This window comes from Pelobates fuscus, chromosome 13, assembly GCF_036172605.1.
Source record: "Pelobates fuscus isolate aPelFus1 chromosome 13, aPelFus1.pri, whole genome shotgun sequence".
NCBI lineage: Eukaryota > Metazoa > Chordata > Amphibia > Anura > Pelobatidae > Pelobates > Pelobates fuscus.
The window spans coordinates 4,201,045-4,220,925 of NC_086329.1; the positions used below are offsets into that span (position 1 = coordinate 4,201,045).

General features: G+C 53.5%; 1 protein-coding gene across 2 annotated transcripts in view; it reads left to right on the top strand.

Annotated features, from left to right (window-relative positions):
* Positions 1 to 19,881, top strand: part of NEK9 (NIMA related kinase 9) — a 28,941-nt gene that overhangs the window by 917 nt on the left and 8,143 nt on the right. For both annotated transcript variants that reach the window (XM_063439815.1, XM_063439816.1), the window contains exons 2-18: positions 2,963 to 3,140; positions 3,299 to 3,354; positions 7,798 to 7,868; positions 11,972 to 12,077; positions 13,579 to 13,710; positions 13,792 to 13,902; positions 16,649 to 16,713; positions 17,001 to 17,051; positions 17,418 to 17,610; positions 17,718 to 17,862; positions 18,037 to 18,237; positions 18,529 to 18,575; positions 18,762 to 18,917; positions 19,005 to 19,113; positions 19,204 to 19,365; positions 19,471 to 19,641; positions 19,729 to 19,788. In XM_063439815.1, coding sequence (XP_063295885.1) covers positions 2,963 to 3,140; positions 3,299 to 3,354; positions 7,798 to 7,868; positions 11,972 to 12,077; positions 13,579 to 13,710; positions 13,792 to 13,902; positions 16,649 to 16,713; positions 17,001 to 17,051; positions 17,418 to 17,610; positions 17,718 to 17,862; positions 18,037 to 18,237; positions 18,529 to 18,575; positions 18,762 to 18,917; positions 19,005 to 19,113; positions 19,204 to 19,365; positions 19,471 to 19,641; positions 19,729 to 19,788 — 2,014 coding nt within the window. The remainder of the gene's footprint in view (positions 1 to 2,962; positions 3,141 to 3,298; positions 3,355 to 7,797; positions 7,869 to 11,971; positions 12,078 to 13,578; positions 13,711 to 13,791; positions 13,903 to 16,648; positions 16,714 to 17,000; positions 17,052 to 17,417; positions 17,611 to 17,717; positions 17,863 to 18,036; positions 18,238 to 18,528; positions 18,576 to 18,761; positions 18,918 to 19,004; positions 19,114 to 19,203; positions 19,366 to 19,470; positions 19,642 to 19,728; positions 19,789 to 19,881) is intronic.

Sequence of the window (19,881 nt, forward strand, 5' to 3'; positions counted from 1 at the left end):
GCCGACCGAGACAGCCAGCCGCCGACCGAGACAGCCAGCCGCCGACCGAGACAGCCAGCCGCCGACCGAGACAGCCAGCCGCCGACCGAGACAGCCAGCCGCCGACCGAGACAGCCACCCGCCGACCGAGACAGCCACCCGCCTACCGAGACAGCCACCCGCCTACCGAGACAGCCACCCACCGACCGAGACAGCCACCCACCCACTACCCGAGACAGCCACCTACCTACCGAGACAGCCACCTACCTACCGAGACAGCCACCCGCCTACCGAGACAGCCACCCACCGACCGAGACAGCCACCCGCCTACCGAGACAGCCACCCGCCTACCGAGACAGCCACCCACCGACCGAGACAGCCACCCACCCACTACCCGAGACAGCCACCTACCTACCGAGACAGCCACCTACCTACCGAGACAGCCACCTGCCTACCGAGACAGCCACCCGCCTACCGAGACAGCCACCCGCCTACCGAGACAGCCACCCGCCTACCGAGACAGCCACCCGCCTACCGAGACAGCCACCCGCCTACCGAGACAGCCACCCGCCTACCGAGACAGCCACCCGCCTACCGAGACAGCCACCCGCCTACCGAGACAGCCACCCACCGACCGAGACAGCCACCCACCTACCGAGACAGCCACCCGCCTACCGAGACAGCCACCCGCCTACCGAGACAGCCACCCGCCTACCGAGACAGCCACCCACCGACCGAGACAGCCACCCACCCACTACCCGAGACAGCCACCCACCCACTACCCGAGACAGCCACCCGCCTACCGAGACAGCCACCCGCCTACCGAGACAGCCACCCGCCTACCGAGACAGCCACCCGCCTACCGAGACAGCCACCCGCCAACCGATACAGCCACCCGCCAACCGATACAGCCACCCGCCAACCGATACAGCCACCCGCCAACCGATACAGCCACCCGCCAACCGATACAGCCACCCGCCAACCGATACAGCCACCCGCCAACCGATACAGCCACCCACCTACCGATACAGCCACCCACCTACCGAGACAGCCACCCACCTACCGAGACAGCCACCCACCTACCGAGACAGCCACCCACCTACCGAGACAGCCACCCACCTACCGAGACAGCCACCCACCTACCGAGACAGCCACCCACCTACCGAGACAGCCACCCACCCACTACCCGAGACAGCTACAGTGCGAGAGAGACTGACTGACAGGCTGAGAGAGAGTGTCAGGGTCTTACCTGAGTTGGGAGTCTGTAGCGCAGATATGTTGCTCACCCTTGCAGATAGCCACAGGCCAAAGTGGTCAGGTAAGAATTCACCCGGCCTGTGGGTCTGTGCAGGATGAAGTACCAATACGCAGTACAGGCAAGGACTGAACCAGCAGGATTGTCGAGGGATAGCCGAGGTCAAAGGATGCCAGAGGACAGGAACAACGAGGAGTAGCCAAAGTCAAGGGATGCCAGAGGTTAGAGTAAACGTAGTCAGAAGCCGGGGTCAATAATAAGAAGCAGATCAAACAGGAACACTGGTACGAAACACACAACAGGATCAAAGACTTGACAGATTGTTTTCCTGGCACTGGAGTTTCCCTTTAAGCGGCTAGAATTGTGGTCTTTAAATTAAGTCAATATCAATACAAGAATAAGGGTGCTCACTCTAAAGCCCTATTTCCAAAGGCTAATAAGATCATGTACTATAATAATGAATGAGGAGCACCTAATTCATTATTATAGTACATATCTTAGTATCATCAGCAAAAATACATACCTTACCATCAAGACCTTCTGCAATATCACTAATAAAAATATTAAAGAGAATGGGTCCAAGTACAGATCCCTGAGGTACCCCACTGGTGACAAGCCCATACTTTATATATACAACATTGAGAAGAAGCCTCTGTTGCTTGTCACTCAGCCACTGCCTTACCCATTCAACAATATTGGAATCCAAACTTACCTTGCTTCCTTCAGCTTCTGGCAACGATAGCTCTGAGAGAGGGGTACATGCTTATTAAATCTTAATAGGGAACACATGGGATGGGCGGCAGCATTGTAACATAGCTGTGTGATACAAAAGTAAATACAAATACAAAAAAACAAGTATGTTGTCAGAACTTGGCTATCTTAACTTGAATTTTGCATTTCAGTTTAATACAGTACAATCTGAAATTTAGCAAATAAACACCAGTCATGTGGACGTTTCTGAACCCAAACTCCCAGAAAGCACTGCTCTGCTCATAAACCTCTGCTTGTGTGTCTAGCTCAGTGCTGTTTTTAGAAAGATAAGTGGTCATGATTGTCTGTGTCACTTTCTTGCTTGGTGAGAGCTCATTGGAGCGGCAGCAAATGTGATTTTTACATTTAAAAAATAAATAAAAACTATTTGCTTATTTATTTTTACTTTCTAATGCATTAATGTTTAATATATTAACGAGAACGGGTCACCTCCAGCCTGCTATGATCTTTGAAAGAGGCTATTTTTGATGCCCTAAGCAAGTAGCTCGAGTGTTGGCTTGGAAACATGAACAATGCGCGTTTTGTTTGGGTCGTACCGTACACAGAAAATATATTGCAGTCCTGAGCTAAGCGATACACATAGTATTTTCATTTATGTTTCTCCAGTGCAAACTCTGTACACATGCTGACCACGACAACTGTGTTCTTAGAACACCCATGTAAAAAAATCTCTGTATGTATTAATGAAAGTATTTAGAAAATTGGGCAGACTAAATGGGCCGAATGGTTCTTATCTGCCGTCACATTCTATGTTTCTATGTATACTTTTTTAATATCTCTGGCATTGTTGTGATTCATATTGACATGGTGTTTCAAAACAGCTTTTATTGAAGTGTTGGGATTACATGATGCTGAGTGTCCCTTCTTATATGGTATACAGATATTATGGAAACAAAGCAAAGAAATGTTTTTACTAACTCCCCCCAATATAATGATTGCTCATATCTTGCTATACAGGATGACTCTCTGGTGGTTTGGAAGGAAGTTGGGCTGGCCCGACTTTCGGAGAAGGAACGCCGAGATGCCCTTAACGAAATTGTGATCCTGTCCCTCCTGCAGCATGATAACATCATTGCCTTCTATAACCACTTCTTGGACAGCAGCACTCTGCTTATTGAGCTGGAATACTGTAATGGTGAGTACTGTCCACTGTCTGCTTTCCTCTCCTTGTGTTATGCCATCCATCAGACCTTCTCTGATACAAACGGCTGTACTATCATACACTGTACTATCGTGCCTCATCTCCTCATCTCCTCATCTTCCCTGGCCTAGATTTTACTCTGTGTCTTACAGGAGGGAATCTGTTTGACAAGATTGTTCGGCAGAAAGATCAGCTTTTTCAGGAAGAGGTGAGGCCTGCTTTGGTGAAAATGCATCCACAAGAAATTGCCATTGCTCCATAGGTTCCATTTTGCATAAAACATAGCTTTTATTGGAATGTGCAAGCTACAGAGATCGCTATGGCATTAGTACTGTATCCTATTACTGCATAGTAATGTCCTCCTAGGGTAGATTTTCATAGTGTTTATGCATTGCCACAGTGTGTTTTCAGCATACTCTGGGTTGCTTTAATAATGACATCATTTGAATTATTATATTTATTTACTTAGCTGAACTTGCTTAATTTTTCTCCTTTGATTTAATGCCTGCCCTAGTGCAAGAGGCATGTAACCCAGTGATTTATAGGCTGAAGCAGTCATTGTGCTGCTGAATGGGAGGGAGTACACTGCCTGCACGCTTGCAGCCTTTTGGGTAGGGATAAAATTGGTCATGCAATCTGTAACTATCATTAGGGGGCACACAACCTACTGTATGACTGATGTGTTTACAACCCTACAGTAATCGTGACAGGGTAGGAGGAGCTTCCAGTCTACACCTTGCTGGGGGCAGCCTGGCAGAGTGATGGAGCACGCTGGGGGCAGCCTGGCAGAGTGATGGAGCACGCTGGGGGCAGCCTGGCAGAGTGATGGAGCACGCTGGGGGCAGCCTGGCAGAGTGATGGAGCACGCTGGGGGCAGCCTGGCAGAGTGATGGAGCACGCTGGGGGCAGCCTGGCAGAGTGACGGAGCACGCTGGGGGCAGCCTGGCAGAGTGACGGAGCACGCTGGGGGCAGCCTGGCAGAGTGACGGAGCACGCTGGGGGCAGCCTGGCAGAGTGACGGAGCACGCTGGGGGCAGCCTGGCAGAGTGACGGAGCACGCTGGGGGCAGCCTGGCAGAGTGACGGAGCACGCTGGGGGCAGCCTGGCAGAGTGACGGAGCACGCTGGGGGCAGCCTGGCAGAGTGACGGAGCACGCTGGGGGCAGCCTGGCAGAGTGACGGAGCACGCTGGGGGCAGCCTGGCAGAGTGACGGAGCACGCTGGGGGCAGCCTGGCAGAGTGACGGAGCACGCTGGGGGCAGCCTGGCAGAGTGACGGAGCACGCTGGGGGCAGCCTGGCAGAGTGACGGAGCACGCTGGGGGCAGCCTGGCAGAGTGACGGAGCACGCTGGGGGCAGCCTGGCAGAGTGACGGAGCACGCTGGGGGCAGCCTGGCAGAGTGACGGAGCACGCTGGGGGCAGCCTGGCAGAGTGACGGAGCACGCTGGGGGCAGCCTGGCAGAGTGACGGAGCACGCTGGGGGCAGCCTGGCAGAGTGACGGAGCACGCTGGGGGCAGCCTGGCAGAGTGACGGAGCACGCTGGGGGCAGCCTGGCAGAGTGACGGAGCACGCTGGGGGCAGCCTGGCAGAGTGACGGAGCACGCTGGGGGCAGCCTGGCAGAGTGACGGAGCACGCTGGGGGCAGCCTGGCAGAGTGACGGAGCACGCTGGGGGCAGCCTGGCAGAGTGACGGAGCACGCTGGGGGCAGCCTGGCAGAGTGACGGAGCACGCTGGGGGCAGCCTGGCAGAGTGACGGAGCACGCTGGGGGCAGCCTGGCAGAGTGACGGAGCACGCTGGGGGCAGCCTGGCAGAGTGACGGAGCACGCTGGGGGCAGCCTGGCAGAGTGACGGAGCACGCTGGGGGCAGCCTGGCAGAGTGACGGAGCACGCTGGGGGCAGCCTGGCAGAGTGACGGAGCACGCTGGGGGCAGCCTGGCAGAGTGACGGAGCACGCTGGGGGCAGCCTGGCAGAGTGACGGAGCACGCTGGGGGCAGCCTGGCAGAGTGACGGAGCACGCTGGGGGCAGCCTGGCAGAGTGACGGAGCACGCTGGGGGCAGCCTGGCAGAGTGACGGAGCACGCTGGGGGCAGCCTGGCAGAGTGACGGAGCACGCTGGGGGCAGCCTGGCAGAGTGACGGAGCACGCTGGGGGCAGCCTGGCAGAGTGACGGAGCACGCTGGGGGCAGCCTGGCAGAGTGACGGAGCACGCTGGGGGCAGCCTGGCAGAGTGACGGAGCACGCTGGGGGCAGCCTGGCAGAGTGACGGAGCACGCTGGGGGCAGCCTGGCAGAGTGACGGAGCACGCTGGGGGCAGCCTGGCAGAGTGACGGAGCACGCTGGGGGCAGCCTGGCAGAGTGACGGAGCACGCTGGGGGCAGCCTGGCAGAGTGACGGAGCACGCTGGGGGCAGCCTGGCAGAGTGACGGAGCACGCTGGGGGCAGCCTGGCAGAGTGACGGAGCACGCTGGGGGCAGCCTGGCAGAGTGACGGAGCACGCTGGGGGCAGCCTGGCAGAGTGACGGAGCACGCTGGGGGCAGCCTGGCAGAGTGACGGAGCACGCTGGGGGCAGCCTGGCAGAGTGACGGAGCACGCTGGGGGCAGCCTGGCAGAGTGACGGAGCACGCTGGGGGCAGCCTGGCAGAGTGACGGAGCACGCTGGGGGCAGCCTGGCAGAGTGACGGAGCACGCTGGGGGCAGCCTGGCAGAGTGACGGAGCACGCTGGGGGCAGCCTGGCAGAGTGACGGAGCACGCTGGGGGCAGCCTGGCAGAGTGACGGAGCACGCTGGGGGCAGCCTGGCAGAGTGACGGAGCACGCTGGGGGCAGCCTGGCAGAGTGACGGAGCACGCTGGGGGCAGCCTGGCAGAGTGACGGAGCACGCTGGGGGCAGCCTGGCAGAGTGACGGAGCACGCTGGGGGCAGCCTGGCAGAGTGACGGAGCACGCTGGGGGCAGCCTGGCAGAGTGACGGAGCACGCTGGGGGCAGCCTGGCAGAGTGACGGAGCACGCTGGGGGCAGCCTGGCAGAGTGACGGAGCACGCTGGGGGCAGCCTGGCAGAGTGACGGAGCACGCTGGGGGCAGCCTGGCAGAGTGACGGAGCACGCTGGGGGCAGCCTGGCAGAGTGACGGAGCACGCTGGGGGCAGCCTGGCAGAGTGACGGAGCACGCTGGGGGCAGCCTGGCAGAGTGACGGAGCACGCTGGGGGCAGCCTGGCAGAGTGACGGAGCACGCTGGGGGCAGCCTGGCAGAGTGACGGAGCACGCTGGGGGCAGCCTGGCAGAGTGACGGAGCACGCTGGGGGCAGCCTGGCAGAGTGACGGAGCACGCTGGGGGCAGCCTGGCAGAGTGACGGAGCACGCTGGGGGCAGCCTGGCAGAGTGACGGAGCACGCTGGGGGCAGCCTGGCAGAGTGACGGAGCACGCTGGGGGCAGCCTGGCAGAGTGACGGAGCACGCTGGGGGCAGCCTGGCAGAGTGACGGAGCACGCTGGGGGCAGCCTGGCAGAGTGACGGAGCACGCTGGGGGCAGCCTGGCAGAGTGACGGAGCACGCTGGGGGCAGCCTGGCAGAGTGACGGAGCACGCTGGGGGCAGCCTGGCAGAGTGACGGAGCACGCTGGGGGCAGCCTGGCAGAGTGACGGAGCACGCTGGGGGCAGCCTGGCAGAGTGACGGAGCACGCTGGGGGCAGCCTGGCAGAGTGACGGAGCACGCTGGGGGCAGCCTGGCAGAGTGACGGAGCACGCTGGGGGCAGCCTGGCAGAGTGACGGAGCACGCTGGGGGCAGCCTGGCAGAGTGACGGAGCACGCTGGGGGCAGCCTGGCAGAGTGACGGAGCACGCTGGGGGCAGCCTGGCAGAGTGACGGAGCACGCTGGGGGCAGCCTGGCAGAGTGACGGAGCACGCTGGGGGCAGCCTGGCAGAGTGACGGAGCACGCTGGGGGCAGCCTGGCAGAGTGACGGAGCACGCTGGGGGCAGCCTGGCAGAGTGACGGAGCACGCTGGGGGCAGCCTGGCAGAGTGACGGAGCACGCTGGGGGCAGCCTGGCAGAGTGACGGAGCACGCTGGGGGCAGCCTGGCAGAGTGACGGAGCACGCTGGGGGCAGCCTGGCAGAGTGACGCAGCACGCTGGGGGCAGCCTGGCTGAGTGACGCAGCACGCTGGGGGCAGCCTGGCTGAGTGACGCAGCACGCTGGGGGCAGCCTGGCTGAGTGACGGAGCGCACTGCCTGGGGGCAGCCTGGCAGAGTGACGGAGCGCACTGCCTGGGGGCAGCCTGGCAGAGTGACGGAGCGCACTGCCTGGGGGCAGCCTGGCAGAGTGACGGAGCGCACTGCCTGGGGGCAGCCCACACAGTCTATGCATGGTCTGGCGAAAGAATAGGCAGACAGTCTACCGGTTGGAGTATAATTTGTGAGAAGCCTCATAGGGATGGTGTAAGGCACACAATTCTGTTGGGGGAAGGATTGTAGGTGTGCACATCTGTGTGGGTGCCAGGGACCTCTCCAGCAGAGAGGTGTCTGGTGCACTGTGCATGGGGGTACACAGTCTGTGGGGGTGTTTGCACAATTGGAGGGCACAGCATTCACTGGTTACCTAGAAGGGATGATTGGGGTACAGCCATTAAAATTGTGTTTTTTCTTGTGCAGATGGTTCTTTGGTACCTCTTTCAAATAGTCTCTGCTGTGAGCTGCATCCACAAAGCCGGAATCCTGCATAGGTGAGAATATAATAAGCTCTGTGTACGTGCCTGTGCTGTGTATGTGTGAGAGAGGACAGGCGCTGTGTGTGTGTGTGTGTGTGTGTGTGTGAGTGAGAGAGAGGACAGGCGCTGTGTGTGTGTGAGTGAGAGAGAGAGCGAACAGGCGCTGTGTGTGTGTGTGTGTGAGTGAGAGAGCGAACAGGCGCTGTGTGTGTGTGTGTGTGTGTGAGTGAGAGAGCGAACAGGCGCTGTGTGTGTGTGTGTGTGTGTGTGTGTGTGTGTGTGTGTGTGTGTGTGAGAGAGAGAGGGGACAGGCGCTGTGTGTGTGTGAGTGAGAGAGGGGACAGGCGCTGTGTGTGTGTGAGTGAGAGGGGACGGGCGCTGTGTGTGTGTGTGAGTGAGAGAGGACGGGCGATGTGTGAGTGAGAGAGGACGGGCGATGTGTGAGTGAGAGAGGACGGGCGATGTGTGAGTGAGAGAGGACGGGCGATGTGTGAGAGAGAGGACGGGCGATGTGTGAGTGAGAGAGGACGGGCGATGTGTGAGTGAGAGAGGACGGGCGATGTGTGAGTGAGAGAGGACGGGCGATGTGTGAGTGAGAGAGGACGGGCGATGTGTGAGTGAGAGAGGACGGGCGATGTGTGAGTGAGAGAGGACGGGCGATGTGTGAGTGAGAGAGGACGGGCGATGTGTGAGTGAGAGAGGACGGGCGATGTGTGTGAGAGCGAGAGAGAGAGGGGACGGGCGCTGTGTGTGTGAGTGAGAGAGAGAGGACAGGCGCTGTGTGTGTGAGTGAGAGAGAGAGGACAGGCGCTGTGTGTGTGAGTGAGTGAGAGAGAGAGAGGACAGGCGCTGTGTGTGTGAGTGAGAGAGAGAGGACAGGCGCTGTGTGTGTGAGAGAGAGAGGACAGGCGCTGTGTGTGTGAGTGAGAGAGAGAGGACAGGCGCTGTGTGTGTGAGTGAGAGAGAGAGGACAGGCGCTGTGTGTGTGAGTGAGAGAGAGAGGACAGGCGCTGTGTGTGTGAGTGAGAGAGAGGACAGGCGCTGTGTGTGTGAGTGAGAGAGGGGACAGGCGCTGTGTGTGTGTGAGTGAGAGAGGGGACAGGCGCTGTGTGTGTGTGAGTGAGAGGGGACGGGCGCTGTGTGTGTGTGAGTGAGAGAGGACGGGCGATGTGTGAGTGAGAGAGAGGACAGGCGCTGTGTGTGTGAGTGAGAGAGAGAGGACAGGCGCTGTGTGTGTGAGTGAGTGAGAGAGAGAGAGGACAGGCGCTGTGTGTGTGAGTGAGAGAGAGAGGACAGGCGCTGTGTGTGTGAGAGAGAGAGGACAGGCGCTGTGTGTGTGAGTGAGAGAGAGAGGACAGGCGCTGTGTGTGTGAGTGAGAGAGAGAGGACAGGCGCTGTGTGTGTGAGTGAGAGAGAGAGGACAGGCGCTGTGTGTGTGAGTGAGAGAGAGGACAGGCGCTGTGTGTGTGAGTGAGAGAGGGGACAGGCGCTGTGTGTGTGTGAGTGAGAGAGGGGACAGGCGCTGTGTGTGTGTGAGTGAGAGGGGACGGGCGCTGTGTGTGTGTGAGTGAGAGAGGACGGGCGCTGTGTGTGTGTGAGTGAGAGAGGACGGGCGATGTGTGAGTGAGAGAGGACGGGCGATGTGTGAGTGAGAGAGGACGGGCGATGTGTGAGTGAGAGAGGACGGGCGATGTGTGTGAGTGAGAGGACGGGCGATGTGTGTGAGTGAGAGAGGACGGGCGATGTGTGTGAGTGAGAGAGGACGGGCGATGTGTGTGAGTGAGAGAGGACGGGCGATGTGTGTGAGTGAGAGAGGACGGGCGATGTGTGTGAGTGAGAGAGGACGGGCGATGTGTGTGAGTGAGAGAGGACGGGCGATGTGTGTGTGTGTGAGAGGACGGGCGATGTGTGTGTGTGTGAGAGGACGGGCTGTGTGTGTGTGTGAGAGGACGGGCGGGGTGTGTGTGTGAGTGAGAGAGAGAGGACAGGCGCTGTGTGTGTGTGAGAGAGGGGACAGGCGCTGTGTGTGTGTGAGAGAGGGGACAGGCGCTGTGTGTGTGTGAGAGAGGGGACAGGCGCTGTGTGTGTGTGAGAGAGGGGACAGGCGCTGTGTGTGTGTGAGAGAGGGGACAGGCGCTGTGTGTGTGAGAGAGAGAGAGAGGACAGGCGCTGTGTGTGAGAGAGAGAGAGGACAGGCGCTGTGTGTGAGAGAGAGAGAGGACAGGCGCTGTGTGTGAGAGAGAGAGAGAGGACAGGCGCTGTGTGTGAGAGAGAGAGAGAGGACAGGCGCTGTGTGTGAGAGAGAGAGAGGGGACAGGCGCTGTGTGTGAGAGAGAGAGAGGGGACAGGCGCTGTGTGTGAGAGAGAGAGAGGACAGGCGCTGTGTGTGAGAGAGAGAGAGAGAGGACGGGCGCTGTGTGAGAGAGAGAGAGAGAGGACGGGCGCTGTGTGTGAGAGAGAGAGGGGACGGGCGATGTGTGTGTGTGAGAGAGGACGGGCGATGTGTGTGTGTGAGAGAGGACGGGCGGTGTGTGTGTGTGAGAGAGGACGGGCGGTGTGTGTGTGTGAGAGAGAGAGGACGGGCGGTGTGTGTGTGTGAGAGAGAGAGGACGGGCGGTGTGTGTGTGTGTGTGTGTGAGAGAGGACGGGCGGTGTGTGTGTGAGAGAGGACGGGCGGTGTGTGTGTGTGTGAGAGAGGACGGGCGGTGTGTGTGTGTGTGTGTGTGTGAGAGAGGACGGGCGGTGTGTGTGTGTGTGTGTGTGTGAGAGAGGACGGGCGGTGTGTGTGTGTGTGTGTGAGAGAGGACGGGCGGTGTGTGTGTGTGTGTGAGAGAGGACGGGCGGTGTGTGTGTGTGTGTGAGAGAGAGGACGGGCGGTGTGTGTGTGAGAGAGGACGGGCGGTGTGTGTGTGTGAGAGGACGGGCGGTGTGTGTGTGTGTGTGTGTGTGTGTGAGAGAGGACGGGCGGTGTGTGTGTGTGTGTGTGAGAGAGGACGGGCTGTGTGTGTGTGTGTGTGTGAGTGAGAGAGAGGACGGGCGGTGTGTGTGTGAGGGAGGACGGGCGGTGTGTGTGAGAGAGGACGGGCGGTGTGTGTGTGTGTGTGAGAGAGGACGGGCGGTGTGTGTGTGAGAGAGGACGGGCGGTGTGTGTGAGAGGACGGGCGGTGTGTGTGTGTGAGAGAGAGGACGGGCGGTGTGTGTGAGAGAGAGGACGGGCGGTGTGTGTGTGAGAGAGGACGGGCGGTGTGTGTGTGAGAGAGGACGGGCGGTGTGTGTGTGAGAGAGGACGGGCGGTGTGTGTGTGTGTGTGTGTGTGAGAGAGGACGGGCGGTGTGTGTGTGTGTGTGTGAGAGAGGACGGGCGGTGTGTGTGAGAGGACGGGCGGTGTGTGTGTGTGAGAGAGGACGGGCGGTGTGTGTGTGAGAGAGGACGGGCGGTGTGTGTGTGAGAGAGGACGGGCGGTGTGTGTGTGTGTGTGTGTGTGTGTGTGTGTGAGAGAGGACGGGCGGTGTGTGTGTGAGAGAGGACGGGCGGTGTGTGTGTGAGAGAGGACGGGCGGTGTGTGTGTGTGAGAGAGGACGGGCGGTGTGTGTGTGTGAGAGAGGACGGGCGGTGTGTGTGTGAGAGAGGACGGGCGGTGTGTGTGTGTGAGAGTGAGGACGGCGGTGTGTGTGTGTGAGAGTGAGGACGGCGGTGTGTGTGTGTGTGTGTGTGTGTGTGTGTGAGAGGACGGGCGGTGTGTGTGTGTGTGTGTGTGTGAGAGGACGGGCGGTGTGTGTGTGTGTGTGTGAGAGAGGACGGGCGGTGTGTGTGTGTGTGTGAGGGGACGGGCGGGCTGTGTGTGTGTGTGTGTGTGTGTGTGAGGGGATGGGCGCTGCGTGTGCGAGAGGATGGACACTGCGCGCGTGTGCGTGTGTAACTAGAGCGTAGGACTCTGTCTGTGTGTGAGAGGGCTCGACTTTGTCTGTGTATGCCTTCCAGTGGGTGGGCACCATATATGTATGTGAGTGGCAAATGCTCTGTTTTGTATGTGTGCGTGTGAGCAAGCATTGTGTACGAACTGGCTTGTAGCGTTAGTGTGTAAAATATTCTGAGAACATCAAATTTTGTATCCACAGAGACATTAAGACGCTCAATATCTTCCTGACCAAGGCAAATCTGATTAAACTGGGGGATTACGGTTTGGCCAAACAGCTCAGTTCAGAGTATTCCATGGCGGAGACGGTGAGCATTTTTCTTTTTTCTCTCTATGACCGGCCATTCTTCACTACATGAAATTCAGTCAAACCACTCGAGTCTGTCTTCCCCTTTACAAACGTGTCAGGTCTTCTGGCGTTCTTCACATTATACAAAAAGCGGGGAAACTACTAAGAATAAAAGCAGAAACATATATGTTCCTTGACAGCTAATTCATCTCAAAGCTGTTCCAAGTTTTTCATCTTCTTGGGAGGGACCTGCCCCAAAGCCTACAGTATTTAACTTTTAGTTTGGGACAGGACTTGGTGTTCTACACATTCACTTGCATATTGAATGATTAACCTCATACCTGTCTGTCATTGGAAGTCAGAGAAAAAGCTGAATCCTGGAGAATATTTTGTAGAAGATCCCCATTTACTTTGATTTATGTATACCTACAGTTAAAACATTAAAAACTGTGAACTTGCCCGGAGTCAAATTTCAATCAGATTTTTTTTTTTAAAACATAAAATATTTATTCTGAAATATTAGTTAATAAATATAGCAAATGTCAAGATACTACCTCAACACCCAACAAGAGTCAAGAGATAGTCATTGAATACAGCATGTATGGGCGAACTTAACATTAAAGTATTAAATATATTTTGGAGAGAAACGAGGATAACAATAAAACAGTCCATGATCAAAGATAGGAGAAGGTAGGATAAATTAATGAAATGTATTATTGGGTTTAATTATGCGAACTATAAATATGTTAACGTATAACTTTTGCCCCATGAGTGCCAACCTGTGTTTGATGCAGTATGTATTACTAAATGTATATAAAAGAACACGTGTTTTAAATCTGATTGCTGTCATTATATTGTAACATATTTGTAGTATATTGGTCTTTGTGGCTATCCAGCTAAAACATGTAATGAATTTTTGTAAAGATTCTATAGTCTCGCACCCCAGCCCAGTAAAGCGACTACCATTAACCCCCCCACACAAAAGCATGCCACGAACATAAGGCACCCAGTACGAGAGAGGTGCAATCAGACAACTCGACTAAAAACGAACACCCCTCCCTGACCTCCCATCCCTTACGACCTAGCCTTGCTTAACTACTTCCCAACACAAGGTTCTACTCCGCCAACTGTACTACAACAACAACAAAACTAGGAGCAAAATCAATAAGACAGTCGATAGTGTACCCCACTTCCCTTCTCCTTCTATTCTGTACCCCTGCCCAATCCTTAGACCTAGAACAACAAAAAGATATGTACAGAGTAATAATGTATAAGCAAACAATGTGCAATGCAACCAAGGAAGAAATATCGCATACCTGCTTAAAATGTACGAATGACACAAACGGCAAAAATATGCCGAATGAAATCTGTACCATTAAGCTTACTCCCTTGTTTTCTTCTGTACCCCAACAACAACAACAAAAATTCAAAATAAAGAATTTATTAAAAAAAAAATGATTCTATTGTGTTCTATATATTTTCTATATAAACTCCCTGTTTATCCCTTTATCCCTCTGCAGTGTGTAGGTACCTTGTACTACATGTCCCCAGAGATCTGCCAAGGGGTGAAGTATAGCTACAAATCTGACATCTGGGCAGTGGGATGTGTCCTGTATGAGCTGCTTACGCTGACTCGGACATTTGATGCTACGGTGAGGATCTCTCCCTGGTGTGTATCTGTACCTCTCCCCAGTTCCTTTCTGTTTCTTACCCAAATATACTGTTTGTGACAGAACCCCCTGAATCTCTGTGTGAAGATTGTGCAAGGGAATTGGGCTGTGGAAATTGACAGCAGCTTTTACTCCAAAGAGTTGATTGATGTGGTGCGGGAGTGCCTACAGCAGGTAAGTTTTGGGTTGAAATAAATAAAAGATTAGGATTTCTGACGCTTGTTTGTTATGCGTGTGGCAGTTCGAATGGCAGAGTCTTCCTTCTGGAGGTATCGTGGATAAAAAAGGGAAATGCAGGGAAGCAGCGCCTTCAGTAAGATCCTCAATCCAGATAGGGAATAAGAGGAGAATCGGAATATAGTGTAGTATTTAGGTAACTGGTGATTATAGATAAAACAAGCCTATATTCGGCTCCAGACATATGTGCCTGGACGGTACAATCCCCATCTGTGGATGTGTTGGTGGCCCTAGTTGTTTGTTAGGAGGTGTCTTCAGCAGTGCACCATGGTGTAGCAGTCAGAAATAATTGGTATATAAAATGCTAGTAAGAAACAAAATATGGTGCTTTCTGTTATTAAAGTAAATAAAAGGATAAAAAGGAGGCATAGTTACAATGTGCGGTACTGCTCAATCCTAATAGGCGTAGATGGTATTTTACAATAAATCCACTATATACACAAACAATATGTGGTAGTGAGAGTGTGTAGCGCTTAGTAATAATCACTTACTCCACAGTAATTTCTTAAGGGTGTGTAAGATGTCTGGGTAGTATTGGATCCGTTTGCTGTATGTTCCTCAAAAAGAACAGAAAGAAAACAGGGGAAATTCGCCCTGGTGTTGAAATCCTTATAACTTTTTGGTATTAAAATAAAGGTGAAGGTATTCTTCTCACCTGAATAAGAGGCTCTAAGTGTGTTAGCCCGTGAGTCCTTTTAAGGGATGACTCCTTCCCTCTTTCAGCAGGATAGAAGATGTACCAGATGCATGTTATTCAATAAGGATTTATTCATACGAACATTTAAAATCATTAAAATACATACAATGTCCTGGTAGCTGTCCAAAACGCGTTTCGCCGATCTCTCTCGGCTTTCTCAATTGGTAGTGCACCATGGTGTAGCAGTCAGAAATAATTGTTATATAAAATGCTAGTAAGAAACAAAATATGGTGCTTTCTGTTATTAAAGTAAATAAAAGGATAAAAAGGAGGCATAGTTACAATGTGCGGTATTGCTCAATCCTAATAGGCGTAGATGGTATTTTCCCCACCATGGAATTACTGAGCGAATCCTTCAAAGATAGATTAGGAAGGTCGAAATTCCATGCAATAACCAGTTTTATTAGAAAACAAATAATAAAACCAAATGCAGCATAAAAACACTAACGTGTTTCACCCACAATAATGCTTTCTGAAAGTGTTGGCATGGCCTAGGTGGCTATAGCTGGTGAGCATTCATTGACGAAGGAGGACTCTGCTGGTCAGTAGTTGCTAATTAGATGTGACTGAAGATTGATAGCTGAAGCTGCGAGGCTTGGTTAGAATTGGTAGTTGATTAGGTGCGGAATGGTTGTGGTGTCTGGGGAGGTGCGGAATGGTTGTGGTGTCTGGGGAGGTGCGGAATGGTTGTGGTGTCTGGGGAGGTGCGGAATGGTTGTGGTGTCTGGGGAGGTGCGGAATGGTTGTGGTGTCTGGGGAGGTGCGGAATGGTTGTGGTGTCTGGGGAGGTGCGGAATGGTTGTGGTGTCTGGGGAGGTGCGGAATGGTTGTGGTGTCTGGGGAGGTGCGGAATGGTTGCGGTGTCTGGGGAGGTGCGGAATGGTTGCGGTGTCTGGGGAGGTGCGGAATGGTTGCGGTGTCTGGGGAGGTGCGGAATGGTTGCGGTGTCTGGGGAGGTGCGGAATGGTTGCGGTGTCTGGGGAGGTGCGGAATGGTTGCGGTGTCTGGGGAGGTGCGGAATGGTTGCGGTGTCTGGGGAGGTGCGGAATGGTTGCGGTGTCTGGGGAGGTGCGGAATGGTTGCGGTGTCTGGGGAGGTGCGGAATGGTTGCGGTGTCTGGGGAGGTGCGGAATGGTTGCGGTGTCTGGGGAGGTGCGGAATGGTTGCGGTGTCTGGGGAGGTGCGGAATGGTTGCGGTGTCTGGGGAGGTGCGGAATGGTTGCCGTGTCTGGGGAGGTGCGGAATGGTTGCGGTGTCTGGGGAGGTGCGGAATGGTTGCGGTGTCTGGGGAGGTGCGGAATGGTTGCCGTGTCTGGGGAGGTGCGGAATGGTTGCCGTGTCTGGGGAGGTGCGGAATGGTTGCCGTGTCTGGGGAGGTGCGGAATGGTTGCCGTGTCTGGGGAGGTGCGGAATGGTTGCCGTGTCTGGGGAGGTGCGGAATGGTTGCCGTGTCTGGGGAGGTGCGGAATGGTTGCCGTGTCTGGGGAGGTGCGGAATGGTTGCCGTGTCTGGTGAGGTGCGGAATGGTTGCCGTGTCTGGTGAGGTGCGGAATGGTTGCCGTGTCTGGGGAGGTGCGGAATGGTTGCCGTGTCTGGGGAGGTGCGGAATGGTTGCGGTGTCTGGGGAGGTGCGGAATGGTTGCGGTGTCTGGGGAGGTGCGGAATGGTTGCGGTGTCTGGGGAGGTGCGGAATGGTTGCGGTGTCTGGGGAGGTGCGGAATGGTTGCGGTGTCTGGGGAGGTGCGGAATGGTTGCGGTGTCTGGGGAGGTGCGGAATGGTTGCGGTGTCTGGGGAGGTGCGGAATCTGCTGAGGAATGGGAGTGGTGGCTGGCTAAGAATGGCAATGGTGACTGTTGCTGGTTTGACATAGCTGTTGAGTGATGGCTGGGGCTGGTGGTGATTCAGGAATCTTATAAGCAGAGCAAGAGTGTCTGTAAACTTTTGATAAATACAGTGACTGCCTTCCCCTTCCATCTCTTGTTCAGGGTCCAGAGAAAAGGCCAACAGCAGATGAGATTCTGGAAATGCCTTTGCTAAGCTGTCAACGGAGGTAGGGAACGAAATCTAATTGATGAAATTACTCCTTCGTAAAGCCCAAAGCACTGTGGGTTTTAAAGTTCATTATTATATGAACTATGGTTTTATCTCTTTTATATTTTTTTCTCCTCCATACTGTGACGTGTAATTATATAGTGTAGCTTATGAGTTATTTATTTACAATTGTTACCAGGCCATAACCTTTATCATCTACTACTCATTTATTCAACATCCCGATGCTGTATAGGAAGGGATGTTTGCTTCATGTATTCCTCATTTAATTCATCATTCTCTCTTTAGAGATATGGAGGAGAAAGTTTCACTTCTGAACAAGTCAAGCAAAAGGTCCAGGTAAGGATACTGTATATTGTTTTCATTTCACTAAATTCTCTTGTAACTGAAGTCTGTTTGTGTTCAGTGTAAGCACACCATCTGTACTCCCCTCTCTCTATCCCATGTCTTGTGATCATATTGCATTCCTCTGATTCTGTTCAGTGTAGGCACACCATCTGTACTCCCCTCTCTCTATCCCATTTCTTGTGATCATATTGCATTCCTCTGGTTGGGTTCTTAGTTACTACGTCCATGTCACATGCTTTGTGCTCATCTTGCTAATGTTGTGCGTTGATTGCTTGTAAGGAGTAGATATACAGTTCACACACATACACCTGATTGGTTTTCCAGTATTTTTCTACATTCTCATTGATTCTTTTCTAGACCAGGCACGGTTACAGACGCTCCCATTGCTGTGGTTACCTCTAGAAGTAGTGAGGTGTACGTATGGGGTGGGGGGAAGTCTACACCTCAGAAGCTCGATGTGTTTAAAGGAGGGTGTCGGGCACGGCAAGTTCGAGCTGGAGATGCTCACTTTGCAGTTGTGACGGTGGAGAAGGAGTTGTACACATGGGTTGTAAGTATGACACTTAATGGAAGAGCTGTTAAATGGGATTCTTTCTCACTGTCAGTATCTATCTACCCATCTACCTATCCACCTACCTATCTTTCTATCTATCCCAGAACATGCAGGGTGGCACCAAGTTACACGGACAGCTGGGACATGGAGATCGTGCTTCATACAGACAGCCCAAACACGTGGAGAAACTGCAAGGAAAACCTGTGCAGCAAGTTAGCTGTGGCTCTGATTTCACTGTGTGTATTACAGGTCTGTTTGAAAGGGGCATGGAGGGGGGCAGGACAATTTCCATTCTGTTCTACATGTGTGTTAAGAGTCAGGTGCTTGGCACCCTATTGCAACATGGATTTACCTGTCATTCCTTGCAGTGCAGAGTATTTCTGTTTAAAATATACTGACCGTATACTTTCTCTTGTCTTGTAGATGAAGGGCAGTTGTTCTCCTTCGGCTCGGACTATTATGGCTGCCTTGGAGTAAATCAAACTGCAGGAGCCGAGGTTTTAGAGCCAATTTGGGTAGATTTCTTTCTAAATGAGCCTGTAGAGCAAGTTTCATGTGGCGACAATCACGTCATGGCACTGACGCGGAGCAAGAGTGTGTACTCATGGGGATGTGGAGAGTATGGTGAGTGGGGGCAATGGGATTGATAGGACTGTAATTGGTGGTGAGTTTGAGTGTGGAAGATTAAATGGAAGATGGTAGATTATGAGAAAATGGGTATTAAGTGACTGTATTAGGTGAGAGAGGAAAAAACATTTTAATAGTATCGTGTGAAAGAGAGTGAGGAGATTGCGGAGTGTCTGGTGAGTGAGGGATTTAAATGGTGGTATGTTACATAAGGGTTGGGGCATCTGGTGAGTTAGGGACCGAGGTGGCGGTAGGCAAGTGTAATACTAATGTCTGCTTTTTTTTCAGGAAGGTTAGGTCTGGACTCAGAAGATGATGTCTACTCTCCTCAGAAGGTGATAACAGCAATCACAGCTTTGTTAGCCCCACCACATTTACGGTTATCTCCTATATTCAATGCTTTGAATTTTATATTTGCTGCTTCACCCAACCTTAGTGTCACCTCCCGTGTGGGAACCATCCATTCCATTTCATGTTACTTTCTTCTTTCTCTGTTAATTCCATATCTCTGCTTCTTCCAGGTGGAGGTCCCACGTGGTCTCTGTATAGTGAATATTTCCTGTGGCTCTGATGGCAGTTTTCTGTTGACCCAGTCTGGTAAAGTTCTTGCTTGTGGTTCAAATGAACACAACAAGCTGGGTCTAAACCAGTGCACGGCAGGAATCATTAATCATGAGGTAAGTCCTGTCACTCAGGACTCTTCACTCAGCTGGTGGGAACTATTTTTCGAACATATTTTTCATTCCCATGATTCTATTCACCAGGCATTCCTCGAAGTCCCATACACAACTTCCTTGACTCTTGCCAAGCCGCTGACTTTCTATAAGGTGCGCAGCATTTCTCCAGGGAGGACACATACCGCTGCCATTGATGGTGAGATTTGCACAATATTATTTGCCCATCTTTACCTCTGTGACCAGATATTTTAACCTTTTTTTTTTTTTTCTTGGGTTTTCTTTTCAGAACGTGGCCGACTCTTGACCTTTGGCTCAAATAAGTGTGGTCAGCTTGGGGTAGGAGATTACCGGAAACATTTAGGGATCAACCTGCTTGGTGGACCCCTTGGTGGGAAACAGGTCATTAGAGTGTCTTGTGGGGACGAGTTTACCATTGCTGCCACAGATGGTAAGTGTTTGATTTATGGTGTTTAAGGCCTCTGCTAAACAAGACCTTGTTAGTGGAATTCCTACATGAGGTCATGGCACGTGCTCTTCATTTTTCACAACTCAGACAATCATATTTTTGCGTGGGGAAATGGAGGAAATGGACGCCTTGCAATGACTCCAAATGAGCGGCCTCAAGGATCTGACATCTGCACCTCTTGGCCACGTCCAATATTTGGGTCTCTGCATCATGTGCCTGACCTGTCCTGCCGTGGTTGGCACACAATTTTGATTGTGGGTAAGTCAGAAAATGGTGGAGGACAGCTGAAGCCGCAAACTTGGTGACTGTAAGTGTAACTGAGTAACTTCTTCTATTCTTTCTTAGAGAAAGTGTTGAACTCCAAAACCATTCGTTCAAACAGCAGTGGACTATCCATTGGCACTCGTGAGTAATTTTGGGATAGGGTATAAAATGTATGGGGTTTAGGGACAAAAGTGAAAAAAAAGGAGAAAGCGAATAGCTGGTATATGACCATGT